Source organism: Muscardinus avellanarius, assembly GCF_963383645.1.
Source record: "Muscardinus avellanarius genome assembly, chromosome: 10".
Lineage (NCBI taxonomy): Eukaryota > Metazoa > Chordata > Mammalia > Rodentia > Gliridae > Muscardinus > Muscardinus avellanarius.
This window is the reverse complement of record NC_137796.1, coordinates 11,600,329-11,624,810: the sequence shown is the minus strand read 5'-3', so window position 1 is coordinate 11,624,810 and position 24,482 is coordinate 11,600,329. Positions and strand designations below refer to the sequence as shown.

General features: G+C 46.7%; 1 protein-coding gene across 4 annotated transcripts; it reads right to left on the bottom strand.

Annotated features, from left to right (window-relative positions):
- Nucleotides 1-4,454: 4,454 nt before the first annotated feature.
- ADAT1 (adenosine deaminase tRNA specific 1) lies at nt 4,455-21,044 on the bottom strand (the record flags this gene model as incomplete). 4 transcript variants are annotated; one of them, XM_080704364.1, is made up of 9 exons in its annotated part: nt 4,455-4,587; nt 5,981-6,067; nt 7,536-7,635; nt 9,009-9,154; nt 10,393-10,984; nt 16,110-16,240; nt 17,469-17,523; nt 18,657-18,725; nt 20,876-21,044. In XM_080704364.1, 9 exons carry the CDS (start codon nt 21,042-21,044, stop codon nt 4,455-4,457), a joined length of 1,482 nt encoding a protein of 493 aa, XP_080560490.1. The 4 variants fall into 4 exon arrangements, with proteins under 4 accessions (XP_080560490.1, XP_080560492.1, XP_080560491.1 ...); XM_080704366.1 differs by lacking the exons at nt 7,536-7,635; nt 9,009-9,154; XM_080704365.1 differs by lacking the exons at nt 17,469-17,523; nt 20,876-21,044 and having other exon boundaries at nt 18,657-18,688.
- Nucleotides 21,045-24,482: the final 3,438 nt, after the last annotated feature.

The following is a 24,482-nucleotide window of genomic DNA, read 5'->3' as shown; positions in this document are numbered from 1 at the left end:
AGCTGAGCACCGCGGAGCCACTTCCAGGTTTCGGGGACCTCCCATGGGAGCAGCTCGGGCCCATGCCACCTAAGGAGGGCAGGCACTTGAACAGACGACACTACCCTGAGCCACTCAGCTAGCCAGGAAAAGAACTAGATTTTAGAAACTGGAAAACCTTGGCTGAGGCTTGCTCGGAACATTTGCCTTCGAAGCCAAAAGTGTGGTCAGGGTCAGCGGAGGCAGCTCTGCAGCAGCCACAGCCGCTTGAGCCGACGGGGCCAAGTGTGTCCTGTCTGAGGCGCTGGCTGCCAGGGCGGGCCGTTTCTCCACAGCAGCCTTGTTTCCCCAGACAGTGAGCTCATGCTTGGTGCTGATGAACTCCATAAAATAAGCCACTGCACCCAGGCCTTGAGGCAGAAATGACTACATGAAATATATGCACAAAATTATTTAAATCAAATTTAAAAATTATAAGGGAAAGAAAAACTACAGACACAGTCATAACATTAAAGTGTACCTGTGTGAGCCGGGTGTGGTGGCACATGCTTGTAACCCCAGTACTTGGGAGGCTGAGACAGGAGGATCACAAAGGTTCAAAGCCAGCCTTAGCTACTTAGTGAGGCTCTCAGCAATGTAGTGAGATCCTGTTTCCAAATCAAGTATAAAATAGTCTGGGAGTCTGGGAATGTAGGTTGGAGGCTGGAGGCCCCTGGGTTCCATCCCTAGTACCAATAAATAAATAAATAATTTAAAAATGTACCTATGAGCTGGGCATGGTGGTGCATGCCTAGTACTTGGGAGGCTGAGATAGAATCACAGGTTCAAGGACAGCCTCAGCAAGTAGAGAGACTTTTAGCAACCTAGTGAGACCCTGTTTCAAAATACAAAAGGAAGCCAGATGCGGTGGCATACACTTATAATCCTAGTACTTGGGAGGCTAAGACAGGAGCATCACAGGTTCACAGCTAGCCTCAGCTACTTAGCCCTCTGCAACTTAGTGAGACCCTGTTTATAATAAAGAATAAAAAATAAAAAATAAGGATGGAGATGTAGTTCAGAGGTAGACTACCCCTGGGTTCCATTCCTAGTAACAACAAAACAAAACGTGCGTATGAACTCAGGACAAGCAGCAGCTATGTTCTGAGTGTCATCTTCCCAGAAGACGGTCTGTTAGTAGAGACAACTCTGGAACTGAGAAGGGCATGTTGTGAGCACCCCTTCCCCTACACAAATCACTCCTGAGGGGTTTCTGGCATTGCTCAGTTTAAAATACAGGAATCTTTTCCATTTGTTAAAAAAGTTTATTGGTCTGAGGTAGAGCATTTGCCTAGTAATTTGATCTCAATACTGCCCATATATATATATATATATATATATATATATATATATATATATATATATATATATATATTGTGTGTGTGTGTGTATGTGTGTGTGTGTTTAAGAGGGACATTCATCCTGTGTATTTAGCAAATTGCCCAGATGGTATTTACTTTGAATTTTATTACTTATTTGGCAAGTGGGCACATAGCCCACCTGCTGCTGTGAGGTAAAGCACACCCCAATGTGTGGTTAGTGTCTGGCTGTGAGCACGCTTTGGACCTGCCAAGTTTCTGAACTTACCAGAGTTCTTCTCTGCCAACTCATCACACTAACTTCCTGAAAGGAAAAGGACTTTCGTCAGGAAGGATGCTTACTGAACCTAATGCACAGAGCCGACGTGGTCTGGGTCCAAGAGCTGAGCGATCCACCAGGAGCCGGGGTCAGCATGTCTCTACCATTATGACCAGCTTTTCCCCAGAATGGCAGCCGTTCTGGCTGTGGGCCGACTGAAGGAATGCTGTGTTCCACGCTAAAATGCAAAACGGTCCAGAGGACGGAGAAGGCTGTCTCTTTCTTGTTCTCTAAAACTTATTTATTTTTGGTATTAGAATTGAACACAGAAGTATTCTACCTTTGAGCTACATCCCCATCCCTTTTAAGTTTTTTGTTTTGTTTTGAAACACTCTTGTGAGGTTACTGATAGTTTTGCTAAGTTGCTGAGGCTGGCCTTGAATCTGTGAGCCTCCTGTCTCAGCTTCCCAAGTACTGGGATTACAGGCAAGCATCTGGCACGAAACTTTTTTTTTTTTTTAACAGATTATTATTTTTTTGTGGTGCTGGGGATCAAACTCAGGGCTTCATGAATTTTCTATGACCAAGCTATATCTCTAACCCTAAAATTAATTAATCAATTATTTATTTTTATGGTACTGGGGATTAAATCCAAGGGCATTCTCTGAGCTATATCCCAAAACCCTTTTGTTTGCTTTGAAACAGGTCTCACTAGGTTGCTGAGTCTGTCTTTGGACCTGCAATCCTCCTGTCTCAGCCTCCCAAGTACTGGTATTGGGCACTATTCTTGCTCAACACCCTGGCCAGTGCGAGGCCTCAGCAGTAGGTGGCCTGTTGTAGGTACCGTTGCCATCGGCCTAAAGCTGGTGTTTGTTAAGTCTGAGTGATGAGCTCCTATGTGTCCAATGTGCTGCTCTACATTGTCTCTGTTTAAAAATCTGGCATATTTCTTTCCCTTCTTTCTTTCTTTCTTTCTTTCTTTCTTTCTTTCTTTCTTTCTTTCTTTCTTTCTTTCTTTCTTTCTGTACTGGGAATGTAACCCAGAGGCATCCTACCTCCCAGCTATACTCCCAGGCCTTTTTTTTCCCCTTTATTTTGAAATAGGATCTCAGTTGCCAAGGGCCTCACTAGTAGCTGGAATTGTCCTTGAACCAGAACCCTCCTGTCTCAGCCTCCCAAAAGCTGGGAACACATGCATGTGCCACCATGCCCAGCTTCAAATATAGGTTTAGACACGTTAGTGCTGGGCATGGTAACGCACACTTATAATCCCAGCATTTGGGAGACTGAGACAGGAGGATCACAGGTTCATGGCCAGCCTCAGCTACTTAGGGAGGCCCTCTGCAACTTAGTGAGACCCTGTTTCAAAATAAAGAATAAAAAATAGGCCTGGGGGTATAGCTCAGAGGTAGGATGCCCCTGGGTTCAATCCCTAGTATTGCAAAACAAACAAACAAACAAACAAACCAAAAAACACATGAACATGATGAGCTAGACGTGGTGGTGCATACCTGTATCTCTAGTACTTGGGAGACTAAGCCAGGAGTATCACAGGTTGGAGACCAGCCTCAGCCAATCTAGCAAGACCCTCAGCAGTTCAGCTAGACTCTGTTTCAAAATAAAAAGAATAAATAAATAAAAAGTGCTGGGGGTATGGTATAGCTTGGAGGTTGAATGTTTCTGGATTCAATTCCCAGGACAAAAATGGAAACTAACAAAGGCACAGTGTCATTTCTGGGTTGATGAAAATGTTCTAAAATTGATGGCTGCACAATTCTGTGGATATTCTAAAAACCACTAAATTGCATACTTTAAGTGGCTGGATTTTATGGTATATGAATTATAGCTCAATAAAGCTGTTATTACAAGTATTCAATGCTATAAAAACTGCTGACCTCGAGTAATCCCAACGCAGAAAGCTTCTATTTTCAGTCCGGTAGTCAAGGTGTGAAGAGGCTGAGAGCAGAGTACGAGATGTCAGTTAAACAGGCGCGGCTGGGCGTGGTGTTGGCTTGTACAGGGACTTGAGGTCTTTCAGACAGTACTCTCAGCGGTCAGAAAAGCAACTCCAAGGGGCTTAGCTGAAACCACAGGACTCTGCTCCACCTAATGGAGGTCCAGGGTGGGCCTGGCTTTTGAAACGCTATCACCAGAGTGTTAGTCCTCCTGGATGTTTCCTTCTTTGCTGCTGTCCTTCTCAGCTGGTTGTTTTTATATGGTAGGAAAAGATGGCCACTGGCAGTTCCAAGACAATGTGTCCCTCACAGCTGTGATCGGGAGGGAATCTTTCTTGACAGTTCTGAGAGCAGGGCCATCCGGAGCTGGCTCACAGGCTCGTTCCTGAGCCAGCGAGTCCAGTTAGCCTTTACCCTCTCTGCTTGCTGAAGGACAGGAGGAGGATGGCTCCCCAGAGGAAGAAAGGATGGGAGCACAGAATTCACGTCCGCTGTGCCAGGTGGGATGTGAAGATTCAGACATTCAAGCATCATTTCAGCCCAAAAGAAATTTGCCAAATCAATGTAGGAGCACATAAAACTGAGCTCTGCTCTGCCACAAAGTAACAGCATCATGTTCCAAACTCCAGTTTTGTATTTTAGAGAATAAAGCACAACTGAAGTGAGATGCCGCAAAGGCATTAGTGAGATGCCATTTTAAGTGGAGAGCAACTTCAATCAAGTATAGATTACTCTGAGTTCTGGAGTCCATCTATATTATGCAAGAGATAAAGCATTCTGGAAGAGGGTTTGTTTCTTTATCTTTTTCTTGATTTAGCCACTAGAAAATAAAGACCTGTCCAGCAGGAAGGGTCAATTCAATATGAAGAGTCCTGCTACCCACAAGTCTCTGAGCACTCCTCCTCATTTAAACTGCTGATAGTCCGGTGGGCTTCTGATCCAGGATCCAAATGCCTGCTTCCGAAGTGCGCTCCAGGCTTCCTGGTACGCAGACGCGGCCTCCTTGTACTCCTGATAGGTGTCCAGCCTCTGTACCCTAGTGCACACACCAGCAAGCACAAGCTCTCACTAAACTGCTCAGCCCCAGGCCTGCAAGACAACGGAGCAAGGGACTGAACAGTTTAGAGTGAAAGATCAGAAACTGGGTGTGGTGGCGCACCCTTGTTATCCCAGTACTTGAGAGGCGAGAAAGGAGGACTGCAGGTTCTCAGCCAGCCTTAGTAGCACTATGCCCTTTGCAACTTTGTAAGACCCTGTTTCAATTAAAAACATAAGCCAAGTGTGGTGGCACCCTTGTAATCCCAGTACTTGGGAGGCCAAGACAGGATTGCAGGTTGCAGCCAGGCTCAGCTAGTTAATGAGGCCCAACACAACATGTAAGACCCTATTTCAAAATAAAATATAGTCAGGAGTGGTGGCGCACGCTTGTAATCCCCGCGCTCGGGAGGCTGAGACAGGAGGATCCCACAGGTTTGAAGCCAGCCTCAGCTACTTAGTGAGGCCCTCAGCAACTTAGTGAGACCCTGTTTCCAAATAAAATATAAAGTAGGTCTGGGAGTATAGCCCGGAGGTAGAAAGCCTCTGGGTTTCACCCCCAGTACCACCAAAAAAATAAAAATAAAAAAATAAAAAAATAAAAACAGAATAGGGAAGCTGGGTGAGGTCTCTTCTCTCACCAACATACGATCCCCGACTCCTGCTAGAGCTGGACCCCGGTAAGTAGCTGAGGCTGGATTTGAACCTCCATGACCCTCCTATCTCAGCCTCCCAAGTACTGGGATTACAAGTGTGTACCTCCACACCCGGCTCATGGTGCATGCTTGTAACCTCAGCATTTTGTTTGTTTGCTTTTGTGGTACTGGGGATTGAACTCGAGAGATGTTTTATTTCTGAGCTACACCACACGCCCTTTTTATGTTTTGTTTTAAAACACGGTCTCGCTAGGTTGCTGAAGTTGTCCTCAATCCTCAAGTCTCAGGTATAATCCTCAGATTCCAGGTATGCGCCACCACCCCCAGGTTCCTATAGCTTTTTTAAGTTAAAGCGTGGGATTTATACATATGACAACTTAAACTTTGCCTGAGTCTGTACTCCTGGAATACAATTATAGTTAGGAAATCTTCCCTTGGGATTGGGGGCATATCTCAGAAGTGGGGCACTCAGCATGTGCAAGGCTTCTGGGGCTGATCCCCAGAACTGCAAAGGACTGTCCTTCCCTCTGGGACTGGGGTAAGACTCATGGACGTCCCCTTGTTCACCTCCACAAGGCCGGACACAGACCGGCCCAGTACCCATTCTCTGCCACTGCCGTGGGGGCAAACAGCACGTGGTCAGGACTGTGTGCCCACAGCTTCTTGCCATTCACAAGCCAGAACCCAAACAAAAGTCTTCCTAACCAGGAAAACATATGGGCCTCAGCCCAGCGTCACCTGAGGGAATCTGGCCACTTGTCCTCTGCAATGCTGCTCAGAAGCTTCTGGAATGATCTGAAGAGTTCCACTTTGCTGATTCGGGATCTGTTCAGAAAAAAAGGGCAAAGATGACTGATTGTTTATATACAACTAGATACCAGCTTTTACATGGTGTTTATGTTTGACTGTGCCAGAGACCCCCCTTTCCATCTGTACTTGGCAAGAAGAAAATCTAGACCTGAAGATGTCTGATTAGGCTGAAGGGCAAAAAAAAAAAAAAAAAAAAAAAAAAGAATTCTTAAGCTGGGCGTGGTGGCGCACGCTTGTAATCCCAGCATTCGGGAGGCTGAGACCAGAGGATTGCAGTTCGCAGACAGCCTCAGCTACTTCGTGAAGCCCTCAGCAACTTAGTGAGACCATGCTTCAAAATAAAGAATACAAAAACAGGGCAGGGATGTAGTTCGGAGGTCAAATGCCCCTGGGTTCCATCCCCAGACCCGCAAAGAAAAAAAAGAAAATTCTTTTTTTGTGGGGATCAAACTCAGGGCAACCTACCTCAGAGTTATACCCCCAGTCCAATTTTATTTTATTTATTTTTGTTTATTTTATTGCAGTGCTGGGGATTGAACCCAGGGGCATTCTACTTCTGAGCTACACCCTCAGCCCAATTTTATTTTTAATTTGAAAAAGAGTCAGTAGGTTGGTGAGAGTCTCACCACTTGCTGAGACTGTCCTTGAGTCTGTGATCTGCCTGTCTAAGCCTCCCAAGTACTGGGATTATAAACATGTGCCATGATGCGAAGCACATGTACATGTATATGTATACTCTTTCGAGGTGTGGGTGTGTACACGTTTGAGCATAAATACATACATTCTTTTGTACTGGGGATTGAGCCTATAGGCATTTCACCTCCGAGCTACACACCCAGCCCGATTTTATTTCTTATTTGGAAACAGGGTCTCGCTAGGTTAATGAGCATCTCACGACTTGCTGAGGTCGTCCTCGAACCTGTGATCCTCCTGTCTCGGCCTCCCAAGACAGGGATTAAAGGCATGCCCCCAGCACACTTGGCCTTTTTTATTTTTATTTTTTTTTAGTGCCGGGGGTTGAATCCAGGTAGAATGCCCCTCTGGGTCCCAATACCTAGTACTCTCCCAAATCTGTATACAATCGTTCATAGCAGCATTATTCACAATAGCCAAAAAGAAAAACAACCCCAATGCCCACTGACTGATGAACAGATACACTGAATGTGGGATATTCACACACTGGAGTATTATTTAGCCACGGAAGGAACAAGTCCTGATACACGCTACAACGCAAGCAGCCACGACAATATGCTAAATGAACAAAGCCAGACACCAGAGGCCATATCCTGCATGATTCTGTTTATACAAAGTGTCCAGAAGAGACACATCCATGAAGACAGAAAGTAACTTCAGTTAGTGTATTCAGGGACAGGGAGAGGGGAGAGGAGGGAGCAACTGCTGACGGGCAGGGTTTGCTTCGGGGACTGTATCTCGTGGAGGTGTGGGCTCAGTCATCGCATCCCCCCGCCCCAGTGTGCGGTACCTGGCCTGATGGCTTCCGATTCCTTTCTTTGTTGTTCCCTGTGGAAAGCCGTTGGCAGTAACATCCAATGGATGCTCAGGAACTGCACTCCAGCTGATAGCTACAAAGAGATAAAATTCTGGGGTTAAAACTGGTCTGTTTTCTGTGAATGGCAGAGTATTACGAGAATTGGCCTGTAATCCCAACACTTGGGAGGCTGAGATAGGAGGACTGCAGGTTAGTGAAACTCCTGGCAACCTGGTAAGACTCTGTTTCAAAATAAAAATAAAATAGGGCTGGGCAAGTAGTGCATGTAGTTCAGAGGTATAATGTCCCTGAGTTCAATCTGTACTACCACTAAAAGTAATAAAAAAAAAAATCTCTGACTCTACAAAGATATGACATTAAAGAGAATGATTTTTCAGGGTAAAGGGATGCATGCCTGGAATCCCAGTACTTGGGAAGCTGATAAAGTAACATTGAAGGTTCCAGACCAGCCTCAGCAATGTAGTGAGACTCTGTTTCAAAAACAAAAAACAGGCTGGGCGTGGTGGTGCACACTTGTAATCCCAGCATTTGGGAGGCTGAGACAGGAGGATTGCGGTTCGAGGCTAGCCTCAGCTACTTAGTGAGGCCCTTTGCAATTCAGTGAGACCCTGTGTCAAAATACAGAATCAAAAATAGGGCTGGGGTGTAGCTTGGTGGTAGAATGCCCCTAGGTTTCATCCCCAGTACCACAAGAAACAGAAAAGTAGCTGGGCGTGGTGGTGCATGCTTGTAATCCCAGTACTTGGGAGGCTAAGACAGGAGGATCTCAGGTTCACAGCCAGCCTCAGCGACTTAGTGAGGCCTCTGCAACTTAGTGAGACCCTGTTTCAAAATAAAAAATAAAAAAATGGGCTGGGGGTGTAGCTTGGGGGTAGAATGCCCCTGGGTTTAATCCCCAGTTCTGCAAAAACAAAAATCAAATAAAAACAACAGAAAAGGGCTGAGGATATAGCTTGGAGGTAGAATGCCCCTGGGTTCAATCTCCAGTAAAACACACACACACACACACACACACACACACACACACACACGGGGAGGGAAGGAGGGAACGATTCCATGTTGATGCCTGGTCTCCAGTGGTGTGTAAGTACAAAGTGGTTTGTTCATGACTATAATCATTACAACAGCTTATAATTAATTAAACATTTATTATAGGCTAAACAGAAAGTAAACGCACTGCATGGAATTTCTCACCAAATCCTCCCAATAACCACAGTAAATGATATTCTTCTAATCTGAAGGTGTAGAAACTGAGGCCAGGAAAAGGTAAGTGACTTGCCCAGGGTGACACAGAGCACACTTAACCCAGAGTGGGTGTCTCCAAAGCCCACACCACTGATCACCGGGGTGATAAACTGCCTTCCGAGTCTGGGAGGATGCAGACCCTCCGGGGCCACTCTGTCAGGGGAGGAATTACCCCAGCAAAGTCCAACCTGGACCCCTTACCTGCCCCGCAAGGAACAAGTCGGCCGGAACCATCAGCCTGTTTAGCCTGCACTGCGCAGCGGCTCTGCTCGAATAGTAAACATGACTGCTGTATTTTCAGTTCCTGAACTCCAAAGCCTTTGGGTAAAGCTGAGACATTCTGACACCTAAACGCGAGGAAAACTGCATTCAATGTAGGTGTACTACAGAGAATCTCAACTGTAGACCACATCTTCACCCCTGAGCCTAGTGGGAGGCAAAAGCCTCAGGCTGTGTGTGAGGCCACCTGTTTGTATATGGGGCAGGGTAAAGAAAGTGTGCTAGAACAGGAGCTTACAGCTGCGGGAAGAGCCTCCCCACCACTGCAGGGAGACTCGGAATGGAGTTGGCACCTGTCAGTGAAGTCCCAATGCAGGGTTTGAGAAACTCGGAAACAGCAAGCAGAAACTTGAATCAGCGGGCACCTGCTTCCTAGGAGATCCTTCAAGCCCACCAGAAAGTAACATTATTCTCTAATAGAAAAGCTTCATTTTTTTACTTGTATATTTTGCACAAATTAGATGATAGCATGTTGACATAGATCTGTGTAGATAATAACTTTAAGCTCCAGAAAACTTGCACCCATTAGCAGTCAGCCTCCATCCCCCAGAGACCCCCGTCTACCGTCCCTGTGGCTCTGCCTCCTCTGGGCATTGCACCCAGAGGAAATCGTAGTATGTGGCTCACTCCACTTAGCAGGATGCTTTTGAGGTTCATTCATGCTGTAGCAGTCATCAGTACTCAAGTTTTTTGGGTTTTTTTGTGGTGCTGGGGATGGAACCCAGGGGCATTCTACCTCTGAGCTGGACCCTCAGCCCTATTTTTTATTCTTTTTATTTTGAAACAGGGTCTCACTAAGTTGCAAAGAGCCTCACTAAGTAGTAGCTGAGGCTGTCCGTGAACCGTGATCTCCTGTTTCAGCCTCCCAAATGCTGGGATTACAAGCATGTGCCACTACGTCCGGCTCGTTTTTTATTTTTAATCTCTTTGTGGTCCTGGGTATGGAACCCAGGGACATTCTACCAGAGAGCTATGTCCCATCCCCGTTTTTATATTTTAAACAGGGTCTCACTAAATTTCAAGGCTGGCCTCAAACTTGTGATCTTCCTGTCTCAGCCTCTCAGTACTGGGATTAGAGGCGTGCACCACCAGGTCCAACCCCAATATTATTATTATGTTTCTGGTATTGGGGATTGAGCCCAAGGCATTCTACCTCAAAGCCTGAAATATGGTCTTACTACTAAGTTGCTGGGGTTGGCTTCGACCCTGTAATGCCAAGTACTCCCAAGTACTGGGATTATGGGTATGCACCACAGTCTTATTGCTTTAGGACACACTCAGGCCTCCTCCCCTCCTGGTCACTCACCGCCCAGTCAGTGCTCTCTCCATGGCTTCCTGGCTGTACGGGCACTTCCCAATGACCACGGCCGACAGGTAGATGGGCTCTTCTAGGAAATGCATCAACAGGGCGCCCTGGCACCCGAGGACGTTCCATCGGGCCACTTTGTCACTGCATGACATGGAGCAAGTCCTGTCTCCCCGGCCTGGCTTCACACGGAGCAGCCCCACCTGGTGATAGGAAGCACCCGGCTTCCTCGGGTCCCCAGCTTCTCCTGGCACACATTTGGCTCCGGTTCTATAAATGTCCACCACTCTGGCACCCATGACAGCAGCCAGTCTCTCTTCAGTGGGATTTGAGCTGCTGACATCTGGTGTGCCTGCGCCGCTTTCCTGCTGGCCATGGTGTGCCGCACCGTTGGTAACCAACCTGGCAGTCGCTCCCGGCGCAAGCCTGATCTTTTTGGTTACAGGACTATCAGGGTCTTCACATGTCCTTTCATTTTCAGGAGTTTTGTGATTACCACTAGCTTTTACAGATGAGTCCTCGGTCTGCTCTCTGATGACAGGACAAGGCTGTTCTTCAAACGCGAGCATTGGAATGATGGAGGCATCCCCACCTATGGGAGAAGGAGCCCTTACACCAGTGCTTCTCAGAGTGAGCTGTCTGGACCAGCCACATCAGCGTCTCTTGGGAACTTGTCAGAAAGGCACACTGTGGAGCCGGGCATGGGGGAGCACGCTTGTAATCCCAGTACTTGGGAGGCTGAGACAGACGGATCACAGGTTCCAGATCAGCCTCACCAAGTAGTGAGACTCTCATCAACCGAGCAAATCCCTGTTTCAAAAATAAAAATAGAGCCGGGTGTGGTGGTGCATGCTTGTAATCCCCATGCTTGGGAGGCTGAGACAGGAGGATCATGCAGGTTCGAAGCCAGACTCAGCTACTTAGTGAGGCTCTCAGCAACTCAGTGAGACCTTATTTCTAATAAAAGATAAATGGGTCTGGGAGTATAGCCCGGAGGTAGAAAGCCCCTGGGTTCCACCCCCAGTACCACCAAAAAAATAAAATAAAAATAAAATAAAAATAAAAATAGCCGGGCGTGGTGGTGAACGCTTGTAATCCCCGCGCTTGAGAGGTTGAGACAGGAGGATCGCACAGGTTCGAAGCCAGCCTCAGCTACTAGTGAGGCTCTTAGCAACTTAGTGAGATCCTGTTTCCAATTAAAGTATAAAAACTTTATACTTTATAAAGGTCTGGTAGTACAGCCTGGAGGAAGGTCTGGTAGTATAGCCTGAAGGAAAAAAGCCTCTGGGTTTCACCTCCAGTACCACCAAAAATAAATAAATAAATAAATAAATAAATACATAAATAAATAAAAAGGCAGGGCATGGTGGCACACGCTTGTAATCCCAGCATTTGGGAGGCTGAGACAGGAGGATCCAGGTTCATGAATGGCCTCAGCTACTTAGCAAGGCCCTATGCAACTCAGTGAGACCCTGTTTCAAAATAAAGAATAAAAAATAGGGCTGGGGGGTATAGCTCAGAGGTAGAATGCCCCTGGGTCCCATCCCCAGTACTATAAAAAATATAAATAAAAAATAAAAAATTTAAATAAGTAAATAAATAAATAAAAATAGGGCTTGGGTGTAACTCAGAGATACAATGCCTCTCTGGGTTCAATCCTCAGAACCCCCCCCCCAAAAAAAAAAAATCCAGGCATGGTGGTGCACACTTGTAATCCCTGCACTTAGAGGTGGAGACAGGAGGATTGCACAGGTTCAAAGCCAGCCATGCTGGCTTAAGAGACCCTGTTTCCAAATAAAAAGTATAAAATAGGTCTGGGAGTGTAGCCTTGATGTAGAAGGGTTTCCAGGAACATCAGTACCACCAAAAAAAGAAAAAAGAAGAAGAAGAAAAAAAAAAAAGAAAATGCAAATTGTATGGACCCACGATGGACCTGCAATCAGAATCTCTGAAAGTGGGGCCCAGCAGTCAGTTTTGGTATGTTGTCTAGGTCATTCTGATGTAAGCTTAAGAATCACCACCTTAAACCAAGATCACCATTCTCTAGCTCCTCTCAGATGACTTAGAGGAGTGTGCGTGTAAAAATATCCTTAAGAAAGTCGGGCATGGTGGTGCATGCCTGTAATCCCAGCATTCCGGAGGCTGAGACCAGAGGATCGTGGTTTGCGGACAGCCTCAGTTACTTAGAGAGGGCCTCTGCAATTTAGTGAGACCCTGTTTTAAAATAAAGAATAAGAAAAAATAGGGCAGAGGTATAGCTCAGAGGATGAATGCCCCTGAGTTCCATCCCAAGACCGACACACTCACACACAAAAAAAAAGTAAAAAAAAAAAAATTTAAAAATGTTCTTAAGAAATGTTCTTACAAAAGGCTCTCTCCTAGGCTCAGTGAGCTGAAGTTTTTGGAGAAGACAGATATGAAAAAAAATCAGTATTTAAAAAAGATTGCAAGCCGGGTGTGGTGGCGTACACTTGTAATCCCTGCAACTTGGGAGGCTGAGACAGGAGGATCGTGGTTTGCAGACAGCCTCAGCTGTGAGGCCCTCTGCAACTCAGTGAGACCTTGCTTCAAAATAAAGAATAAAAAATAGGGCTGGGGGTATAGCTCGGAGGTAGAATGCCCCTGGGTTCCATCCCCAGACCCTCAATAAATAAATACATAAATAAATAAATAAATATAAATAAAAAAGATTTCAGGTAATCCCTAATACAAGGAAGTTTTGGAAACACTGGTTGGTTTGTTTTGGTGCTTGGAATGGAATCCAGGAGCATTCTACCTCTGAACTACACTCCCAGCACTTTTATTTTGAAACAGGTTCTCACTAAGTAGCTGAGGCTGACCATGAACCTATGACCCTCCTATCTCAGGCTCCCAGTTACTGGGATTACAAGTGTGTCTTCACGCCCAGCTGGGCACTGATTTAGATCAGGGTTCCTCAACCTCCACACTAAGGACATTTTGGGTCAGGTAAGTCTCTTCCGTGGGGACTGTCCTGTGTTTTAGAGGATATTTAGCACATGCCTAGCCTCTATCCATGGGATGCCGATGGCTCTGCAGTCTGACAGTCAAAAGTATGTCCAGAGGTCGCCAGATGTCCCAGGAGAGCAAAATTCTCCTAAGTTGAGAACCACTGGTTTAGAGTGTGCAAGGTTTCTCAAGTGTACTTTGTGGACTGCTACCCCATAGGATGTCTTTGGAAACCAAAAGTGCGTGGTTTATTTCATAGTTAAATAAATTTGGCAAACGCTGCTCAAAATACCCCTCTTGGAGATTTTACGATGCACATTCCCACAGTAAATAATCTGCAGTAAATTATACAACCTGATTCCTGATTCAAGCCAGTGTTTCTAAACTTCTAGTGTTTCTTCAAGCTTGTTTAGAGATTTTTTTTTTTTTTTTTTTTATGATACTGGGGATTGAACCCGGGTCATTCTACCTCCGAGTTACACTCCCAGCCCTATTTTTTATTCTTTATTTTGAAACAGAGTCTGAGTTGCAAATGGCCTAAGTAGCTGAGGCTGGCCATGAACCTGCGATCCTCCTGTCTCAGCCTCCCAAATGCTGGAATTATAAGCGTGCACTACCACGCTCAGCTTGTTTAGAGATTTCTCATCTACTCTGTGCTTATCGCAAACCAGAGAAATCCAGAAGCACAGCCTTCCCTTAAGATGGGAGCTATTTCTTCAAACATTGACCCCGTGTATGTTGCTTTTTCAGTGTGTAAGTAATACATCTGTAGACTTTATAATGTCAGAGTGGGGAAGGCAAGAGGTGTGGCAGGGGCGAGTGCTGCAGGAGAGACCTCACAGGTGACGGCGACTCTGGAGGACTCGATGCGTCCACCTTCCACTCTGTAAGCTCGACAGAATGCCTCAACAGGAGAGGCTGACTCATGCTAATAAACTCATGAGTAAGAGGTGGAAGCAGCTAACCCAGGTTACAAATTTTAATTAGTAATGACAAGTAAATGCCAAGAGAGCTAGAGTCACATTCTCTAGCTGCTTTCTTCCTGCAGTAAACTATTGGGGGCGTTACATTTTATTTTTTTGGCAGTACTGGGCATCAAACCCAGGGGCATTCTACCTTTGAGTTATACTCCCAGCCCTACTTTTTTTTTTTTTTTTTTTGTGGTACTGGGGTTCCTGGAAACCCTTCTACCTCCGGGCTATACTCCCAGACCTATTTTTATCTTTTTTATTTGGAAACAGGGTCTCTTAAGCCAGTGCAGCTGGCTTCGAACCTGCGCGATCCTCCTGTCTCAGCCTCCCAAGCGCAGGGATTACAAGTGTGCGCCACCACGCCTGGCCCTTCCAGCCCCATTTTTAATTCTTTATTTTGAAGTAGGGTCTTGCTAAAGTTGCAGAGAGCCTCAGAGAGTAGGTGAGGCTGGCCACAAACCTGTGATCCTCTTGTTTCAGCCTCCCAATTACTGGGATTATAAGTGTGATGCCCGCCTTGGGGAACATCACATTTTTATTTATTTTTTGTACGAGAGATGAAACCCAGGGGCATTCTACCTCTGAGCTATACCCTCAGCCCTATTTATTTACTTATTTTTATAAATAGGCTAGAGAGCTCCCAATTTCTTACTCCAATTAAACTTTACAAATCTCACTTAGCCAGTGTGGTGGCTCACGCCTGCAATCCCAGTAACTGGGAGGCTGAGATAAGAGGATAAGAGGACTGCAGCCTCAGAAAGTGGTGAGATTCTCATCAACCTAGTGAGACTCTGTTCAAAATAAAAATAAGGCTTGGCAGTGTACACCTGTAATCTTAGCGTTTAGGATGCTGAGACAGGGGATCTAAGGCCAGTGAAGACCTTCAAAATAAAAATAAAAATAAGGCTGGGGTGTGGCTTGGAGGTAGAATGCCTGAGTTCAATCCCCAGTTTAAAACAAAAACAAAAACACTTAGCAGGCTGGGGATGTAGCTCTGTGGTAAAGCACCTGGGCCTAGCAAGCTAAAGGCCCTGGGTCCAATACCTCCTTTACCTCAAGTCTCATAAGTTGTAAGTTTTTAGAAGATCCACTACATGGTCTTGATTTTTCTTGTTTGCCATAGATTCTCAGAGGGGATATCCGTAGACTGATGGTTTGTGCTGTTTGATTAAGTCATAAGGCGGTGTGACCCAGGATGCATATGTCTCCACAGTAAAGATATGCCTAGAGCCGGGCGTGGTGGCGCACGCTTGTAAACCCAGCATTCAGAGGCTGAGACTGGAGGATCGTGATTCGCAGACAGCCTCAGCTACTTAGTGAAACCATTTCAAAATAAAGAATACAAAAAAAAAGAAAAGGGTATGCCTACTACTGCGATGACCCAGCCCTGGCTACCTAAAGTGTGCTCTGTAGGCACCCTCTGGGAGTTGGTCAGAAATGTGAAACTCAAGCTACATCTTCAGCCCTATTTTATTTTTTTTATTTTGAAACAGGACCTTGCAAGCCAGGTGTGGTGATGCATGCCTCTAATCCCAGTACTCGGGAGGCTGAGACAGGAGAATCATAGGTTCAAAACCAGCCTCAACTTAGCTAGACTCTCAGTGACCTAGCAAGATCCTGTTTCAAAGTAAAAAATAAAACAGTGCTGGAGGTTTAACTTGGAGGTAGAATGCTTCTGGGTTCAATTCCCAGTACCAAAAACCAACCAAATCAAAACAAAACACGAGGAAGTAGACAATGCATCACTAGTCCAAAGGTTTGATTATACTTACTACTTACATGGTGTATGGCTGGAGAAAAACACAAAAGAGAGGTCTGGTCTGAGTTTCCAAAGTCCTCTTTGAGCTCCTGGGACAAAGATACTCTCCTCATTCAGGGTAGCTGCCAGTTGGAGCTGATGGAGAAGGTACCTAAGGGCCACGAAATATTATTAGAATAAACAATGGGACTAGTGGTAGAGCACTTGCCTAGCATGTGCAACCCTGGGTTCGCTAGCTAGTAATACAAAAAGAAATAATTTTTCTTTAGAAAAATTATTATAATTTAGAAATTATTATAATTTAGAAAAATTTCTATAGAAAAAAGAGGAGAGGTGAGGAGAGGGAGAGGGAAAGAGAGAGAGAGCGAGAGAGAGAGGGGGTGGGTGTGTGGGGGGAGAGAGAGCGTGTATGTGTGTGTGTGTGTGTGTGTGTGGTGGTACAGGCTTTTGTAATCCCAGCTACTTGGGAGGCTCAGGTAGGAGGATCAAAAATTCAAAGCTAACTTGGGCAACTTAGTAGACCCTGTCTCAAAAAGAGCTGGGTATAGCTGGGTCCAGTGGTGCACTCCTACAATCCAGAAGCCAAAAAGGCTGGGGATGTACCTCAGCTGTGGAATGCTGGCCTAGCGTGTGCAAGGACGTGGGTCCATACCCAGCACCATGCAAAAACAAAACAAAAGAGAATGACCAATCTTTATGGTAAAGAGAAGTCTCTGGTTGAGAGGTTACAAAGATTTACTGCAGGTCGGTGGGACTAGCAGTGACCTGAAATCCTGAGAATGATCTAGAACAGAGATTTTCAGAGTCTGCTCCCTGCAGGAACAGCATGAGCACCACCTGGGAACGTTACAGATGCAGCGTCTCGGGTCCACCCTGGGTTTGCTTAGTCAGAATCTCCGGGTAGACCCAGCCCTGGGGCTCTTGGCCGCATATGCACTAGGCAAGTGAACTACTGCTGATCTACACAGCTAGTCTTCCTTAAAATTTATTTTGAGACAGGGTCTGATTAAGTTTCCCAGGCTGGACCTGAACTTGCAATCCTCCGGCCTCAGCCTCTGAGTACCTGGGAGGCACAGGTCGCCACACCCAGCTTGCTCTTTTTCAGTGTGGAAGGAACTTGGAGGCATCCTACCTCCAGTCAGGCCTGGGACTGGACCAGGCCTTGCACTGAGGAGGGAAGTGCTCTACCACTGAGCTCCACCCCCAGCCCCAGCAAGCTCTCCAGGCGATTCTGATCACATTCAAGTTTGAGAACCACTAGACCACAGTAGTATGCAGACCAACTGACAAAATACGTTTTATCTGTGTGCTTATTAGAAACCCAGACTCTGGGCCCCACCCCACACCTGCTGAATCGCTCTCTGGACACGTGCCTTTACCTCTGGAAACTCCTTCTGGCCACGACCTCAGCATGGCTATCATTGAGGACGTCCCCTGTGGTACAGAGAGGACATGAGGTGAAGACAACTGAAACCCGGAGAAGCCCTCATTCCTAGACACGAACACAGTACTGCTCCCAGCACTCAGGACTGCCAAGTAGCTCCTGGAGGCTTTGTCAGCGAGTATCATGAGTATCAAGATCATTACTGGCAACAGTTACAGTCTGGCTTCAGCACTGCAGACATTTGGGGCCAGAAAACTCTTTACTGTGTGGGGCTAACCTGTAAAACACTGGGTGCTTAGGCACTCCTGGCCTCTATTCACAAGCTGTAAGGAGCCTTCCTGCCCTAGTTGTGACAACCAAAAATAAATGCCAACTGTCTCCTAGGGTACAAAATGGTGCCAGTTAAGAACCACTGATTTATAGGAAAATCTTTATCTGGACACCAGGGGTGCTTATCTTTTGTACCTTGGCATCATACTTGTGCCCAGCCATTTAATTCATCCTACAGTGGTCCTGAGAAGCTTTCTCATATACAGGAGACAAGGCTAGGAGGATGGGGAAGCAAACTCAGAGACCTAACTGGAAGCAGAAGGTAAAAACCCCGAACTCTAGAGGACTTCCATATTATTGGTGCCAAAAAGCTCTTTTTTTTTTTTGTGGTAGAAAAATCCAGGGGCTTTTCTACCACCAAGCTATACTCCCAGACCTATTTTTATACTTTATTTGGAAACAGGGTCTCACTAAGTTGCTCTGAGCCTCACTAAGTAGCTGAGGCTGGCTTGGAACCCGTGCGATCCTCCTGCCTCAGCCTCCTAAGTGCTGGGATTACAAGCGTGCGCCACCTCGCCCGGCTCCAAAAGCTCCATTTAATTCAAGACTGTTTTCTGGGGCTCCAAAGCCACTCAAGCTGCAGCCTTCACCAGCTCCTGAGCCCTACAGCCTTCCAGACACAATGTGATAGAGCTAAATCCAGGGAGCTGTGGAGAGAGCATGAAAATCCCGGCTAGCTTGCATTCACTCAGAAAGCATGCCCCTGGTGGCTGTTGCTCTGACACTGGAATTCCGTTCTCTAAATGAACACTGTCTTCCGACTGGAGGACAGTCCAAGGAAACGAAGAGTCAGGCGCCTCAACGGATTTACAAAGCTGAGAAACAATTCTCTGCTTGCACCCACTGTGCTTACCGCTCTTCCTCATTTTGGACTGGCCTATGCATTTCGTGCCTGTTCCCATTGAGACAACTTCCTTTGTCACTGAGAGGAAAAAACAAATCATTAAGTGAGTTCTCACAGGCTGAACGGTCCCCGATGAAAAAGGTTTAATAAGAGCCACGTGTGGTGGCGCACGCCTATAATCCCAGTACTTGGGAGGCTGAGACAGGAGGACTGCAGGTTCAAGGCCAGCCTCAGCTACTTCGTGAGGCCCTTTGCAACTCAGTGAGACCCTGTTTCAGAGTAAAGAATAAAAAATAGAGCTGGGGGTGTAGCTCGGAAGTAGGATGCCCCTGGGTTCCATCTGCAGTACCACACACACAAAAAAGGTTTGCGTCTACAGAGGGTTCTCACAGGCGGGTCTGTCACCAGTGCTGCGCCACCTGGTGGAGATCAGGGAAATGCGCCCAACATTGTAGTTTACAACCTGCCCGATTGTCTCTGAATAGCGAAGTATAGTTTTGTCATCTCTGTTTTGTTTTGTTTTTGTGTTACTGGGGACTGAACCCGGAGCTTTCTACCTCTGAGCTATACTCACAGCCCTTATTGATTGATTGATTGATTGATTGCAGTACTGGGGATAAAACCCAGGGGCATTCTATCTCCAAGCTACACCTCCACCTCTCTCTCTATATATATTTTTGGTGGTACTAGGGATGGAACCCAGAGGCTTTCTACCTCCGGGCTATACTCCCAGACCTATTTTATATTTTATTTGGAAACAAGGTCTCACTAAGTAGCTGGAAGCCTCACTAAGTAGCTGAGGCTGGCTTCGAACCCGTGCGATCCTCCTGTGTCCGCCTCCCAAGCGCGGGGATTACAAGCGTGCGCCACCACGCCAGGCCCACCTCCACCTCTATTTTTGACTCCTTATTTTGAAACAAGGTTTACTGAGTTTCAGAGGGCCTCACTAAGTAGAAGCTGAGGCTGTCCAAGAGCCAAGCTGTGATCTTCCTGTCTCAGCCTCCCAAATGCTGGGATTATAAGATTAGGCCACCACGCCCAGCTTCCTAATTTATTTTTAATTTTGAAACAGAGTCTAAGTTGTTAGCTTAGGCTGGCGACAAAGCTGCAATTCTTTTGTCTCAGCCTCCCACGTACTGGTTTACAGGTGTGCGCCACCATGCCCCCCCCCCACGTACTGGTTTACAGGTGTGCGCCACCATGCCCCCCCCCTCCCACGTACTGGTTTACAGTGTGCGCCACCATGCCCCCCCCTCCCACGTACTGGTTTACAGGTGTGCGCCACCATGCCCGCCCCCTCCCACGTACTGGTTTACAGGTGTGTGCCGCCATGCCCCCCCCTCCCACGTACTGGTTTACAGGTGTGCGCCGCCATGCCCCCCCCTCCCACGTACTGGTTTACAGGTGTGTGCCGCCATGCCCCCCCCTCCCACATACTGGTTTACAGGTGTGCGCCGCCATGCCTCCCCACTCCCACGTACTGGTTTACAGGTGTGCGCCGCCATGCCCCCCCCTCCCACGTACTGGTTTACAGGTGTGCGCCACCATGCCCCCCCCTCCCACGTACTGGTTTACAGGTGTGCGCCACCATGCCCCCCCCTCCCACGTACTGGTTTACAGGTGTGCGCCACCATGCCCGCCCCCTCCCACGTACTGGTTTACAGGTGTGCGCCGCCATGCCCCCCCACTCCCACGTACTGGTTTACAGGTGTGCGCCACCATGCCTCCCCCCTCCCACGTACTGGTTTACAGGTGTGCGCCACCATGCCCCCCCCCTCCCACGTACTGGTTTACAGGTGTGCGCCACCATGCCCCCCCCCTCCCACGTACTGGTTTACAGGTGTGCGCCACCATGCCCCCCCCCCCCGTCATTTAAATTTTTTTTTTTTTTTTTTTTTTTGCGGTACTGGGGACGGAACCCAGGGGCATTCTAACTCCAAGCTATACATCCAGCCCTATTTTTTATTCTTTATTTTGAAACAGGGTCTCACTGGGTTGCAAAGGGCCTCACTAAGTAGCTAAGTAGCTAAGACTGGCTGCGAACCGCGATCCTCCTGTCTCAGCCTCCCTGCTGCATGTGCTAGGTTGCTGTGTCTCGCCATGTTGCTGAAGGTGTCCTCGAACCTGTGATACTCTGTCTCAGCCTCTCAAGTACTGGGATTACAGGCGTGTACTACCATACCCAGCTCATTTTATCATGTCTGGCAGAATGAGAGAGAAGGTCTCACCTTGCACCGGCTTGTCAGGAGTGTCACTGGCCTGGTGAGCTGGAGACTGTATCTTCACCACAGCTGCCAATAATGTCCACTCGCGGCTGGGCGCAGGCTTGCCCTGCCTGGGCAGCCTGATGGCATAGTGCTCATAGCACAGCTGAGCAATCTCATCTGCGGTCCACATGGTCGGAGCTGGTGCTAAGGCCCCAATGTAAAGCACAACATCAGAAGGGCGAGGAGGAGAACCTGTGCGAGATGCCGCCGTCTGACCTGTGCTTTAAGCGTTGTTCCAAAGCAGCCCAGCTGCGTTCAGACAGGCGCCTCTATCTGCAACTCTAGTTCATGTTTTCTACTACCTCTGCCCCCTCTTCATCGTTAATGATTAAAACCTCAGCAGGGAGTGCTGGCACACACTTGTAATCCCAGTATTTAGGAGGCTGAGACAGGAGGATTGTAGGTTCGAGGACAGCCTCAGAAAATACTGAGAATTTCAGCAACCTAGTGAGACCCTATTTATTTTATTGGTACTGAGGATTGAACCCAGAGGCACCTTACCTCCAAGCTACACCCCCGGATCCATTTTTATTTATTTGGAAACAGGATGTCACTAAGTTGCTGAGCCTGGCTCTGAGCCTGTGATCCTCCTGTCTCAGCCTCCCAAGTATCAGGATTACAAGCATGTACCAACATGCCTGGCTTTAAATACTACTTATAGCCAGGGATGGTAGCACATCCTTGCAATCCTCGCATTAGGGAGGCTGAGACAGGAGAATCATGGTTCAAAGACAGTCTCAGCTACTTAATGAAGCCCTTTGAAACTCAGTGAGACCCTGTTTCATTTTATGTTATTTTAAATAATTTTTTGGTGGTGCCAGGCGTGGTGGCGCACGCTTCTAATCCCAGCATTTGGGAGGCTGAGACCGGAGGATCGCAGTTCGCGGACAGCCTCAGCTACTTAGTGAGGCCGTCTGCAACTCAGTGAGACCCGGTTTCAAAAAAAAGAATAAAAAATAGGGCAAGGGGTGTAGCTCGGAGGTCGAATGCCCCTGGGTTCCATCCCCAGACCTGCAAAAAAAAAAAAAAAAATTTTTTTTTTTGGTGGTACTGGGGGTGGAACCCAGAGGCTTTCTAAACCTCTGGGCTATAATCCCAGACCTAATTGTGTGTGTGTGTGTGTGTGTGTGTGTGTGGAGGGGTACTGGGGATGGAACCCAGGGGCATAACTCCGGGCTGTACTCCCAGACCTATTTTATATTTTATTTGGAAACAGGGTCTCTTAAGCCAGCTGAGGCTGGCTTCGAATCCTCCTGTCTCAGCCTCCCAAGCGCAGGGATTACAAGCATGTGCCACTACGCCCAGCTCGACCTATTTTATATTTTATTTGGAAACAGGGTCAAAGTTGCTGAGAGCCTCGCTAAGTAGCTGAGGCTGGCTTTGAACCTGTGTAATCCTCATGTCTCAGCTTCCCAAGTGTGGGGATTACAAGCGTGCACCACCACACCCGGCTTGAGACCCTGTTTCAAAATAAAGAATTAAAAAAAAAAAAAATAGAACTGGGGGTGTAGCTCGGAGGTAGAATGCCCTTAAGTTCCATCTCCAGTACCACAAATAATTAACTAATTAATTAAAAATAAATACTACTTATAAAAGCAACTGCACACCTATAACTCAGTACTTGGGAGGTTGAGACAGGAAGATTGCTGGTTCAAGGCTAGCCTTAGCAACTTAATGAAAGAGCCTGTTTCAAATTAAAAAAATAAAAAAGGCTGGGGTTGTTGTTTGGAGGTAGATTGCCACTGGGCTCAATCCCCAGTACTAGGAAGGGGAGAGTGGCAAGCAATTGCTACAATGATCAAATAATATTGTCAACTGTGGTCAATATTACCAACAGCCCCCGCCCCCCGCACTCATTTGATGATTGGACTGGGCACATAAAACCATGACTAAAAAACCATTAAGCAGATAAGACCTGAGAGGGGCCTGGCTATTTTACAGGAAACTCTACCACTCTGGCTTCCGTCACTGCTTACTAGATACATCCTTATCTCATTTGGACTCAATTATAGAAAAAGCTTCTTACTAGAAGATGTGATCATAGTGATGGCTACAGATAAACACGATAAAACAAACAAACAAAAAAAGGTTTTCCTGAACCCCAATGCATAGAATTTCTGAACGATTCTATAATAAGGGTCCCTGCATAGCAATATGCAGGCCTGTTAGTGCATTAAATGGTAGTAGTTAATCAGGCCATAGTCACTTATTTATTTAGTGGTACTGGGGATTGAACCCAGGGGCATTCTACCACTGAACTACACCCCAGCCCTACTGTATTTTTCTTTTGAAACATGGTCTCACTAGGTTGACAAGAGTCTCACTATGTGCTGAGGTAGTCCCTGCACTTGTGATTAAAACAAAACTCTAGAGCCAAGCCTGATGGTGTGCACTTGTAATCCCAGTACTTGGGAGGCTGAGACAGGAGGATTGCAGTTCACAGAGAGTCTTAGATACTTAGTGAGTCCCTCAGCAACTCAGTGAGACTTTGTTTCAAAATAAAAAGTAAAAAATAGGTAGAAAATAAAGCCTGGGGAGTGTGGCTCAGAGGTAGAATGCCAGTGGATTCAATCCCCAGAGTGTAAAATAAATAAATAAATACATACATAAATCTCTAGTCCAGGTGTGATGGCCCATGCTTGTAATCCCTGTACCTTGGAGGCTGAGATAGGAGCACAGGTTCCCTGCCAGCCTGAGCAATTTAGTAAGGCCCTCCGCAACTCAGTGAGACTTTTTAAAAAATATATAAACAACAGTGCCAGGGAGCGGGCATGGTGGTGCATGCTTCTAATCCCAGCATTTGGGAGGCTGAGACAGGAGGATCGTGGTTCGTGGAAAGCCTCAGCTACTTAGTGAGGCCTTCCGCAAATTAGTGAGACCCTGTTTCAACATAAAGAATAAAAAATAGGGCAGGGGGTGTAGTCCCTGGGTTCTATCGCCAGACCCGCAAAAAAAAAAAAAAAAAAAAAAAAAAAAAAAAAAAAAAAGAGAATAGTGCCAGGAAGCTGTGCATGGTGGTGCACTTGTAATCCCAGCATTTGTGAGGCTGAGACAGGAGGACCCGCGTTCTCGGACAGCTGTAGTTACTTCTTAGTGAGACCCTCTTTCAAAATAAAGAATAAAAAATAGTGCTGGGGGTGTAGCCCGGAGGTAGAATGCCCCTGAGTTCCATCCCCAATACCGCAATAAATAAATAAATAAATTAATTAATTAAAAAACATAGTCCCGAGGATGTAGCATAACCCTGGATTCAATTCCCAGTACCACGGAAACTGTGGCGAACTGACAGAAACTTTCGTTAAGGTCAGACAGCCAGCAGAAGTGTCAAACCTCCAGGAGCAAGGAAAAGCATGGGAAATCCTAGAATCTTTTTGTTTGGAAGGGACCGACACAGTCATTTTCAGGGAGGCGTCACAAAGCAGTATACTTTATGAAAGCGGATACCCTGCCATCAAAGTGAAATTACAAAGCAGAGGTGAACATTACAAAGTTTAACAGCTTGAGGCTGAATTTTGCAGAGGAAACGATGATTCCCTAAGATGAAGCAGCCCAGAATACATCTCATTTA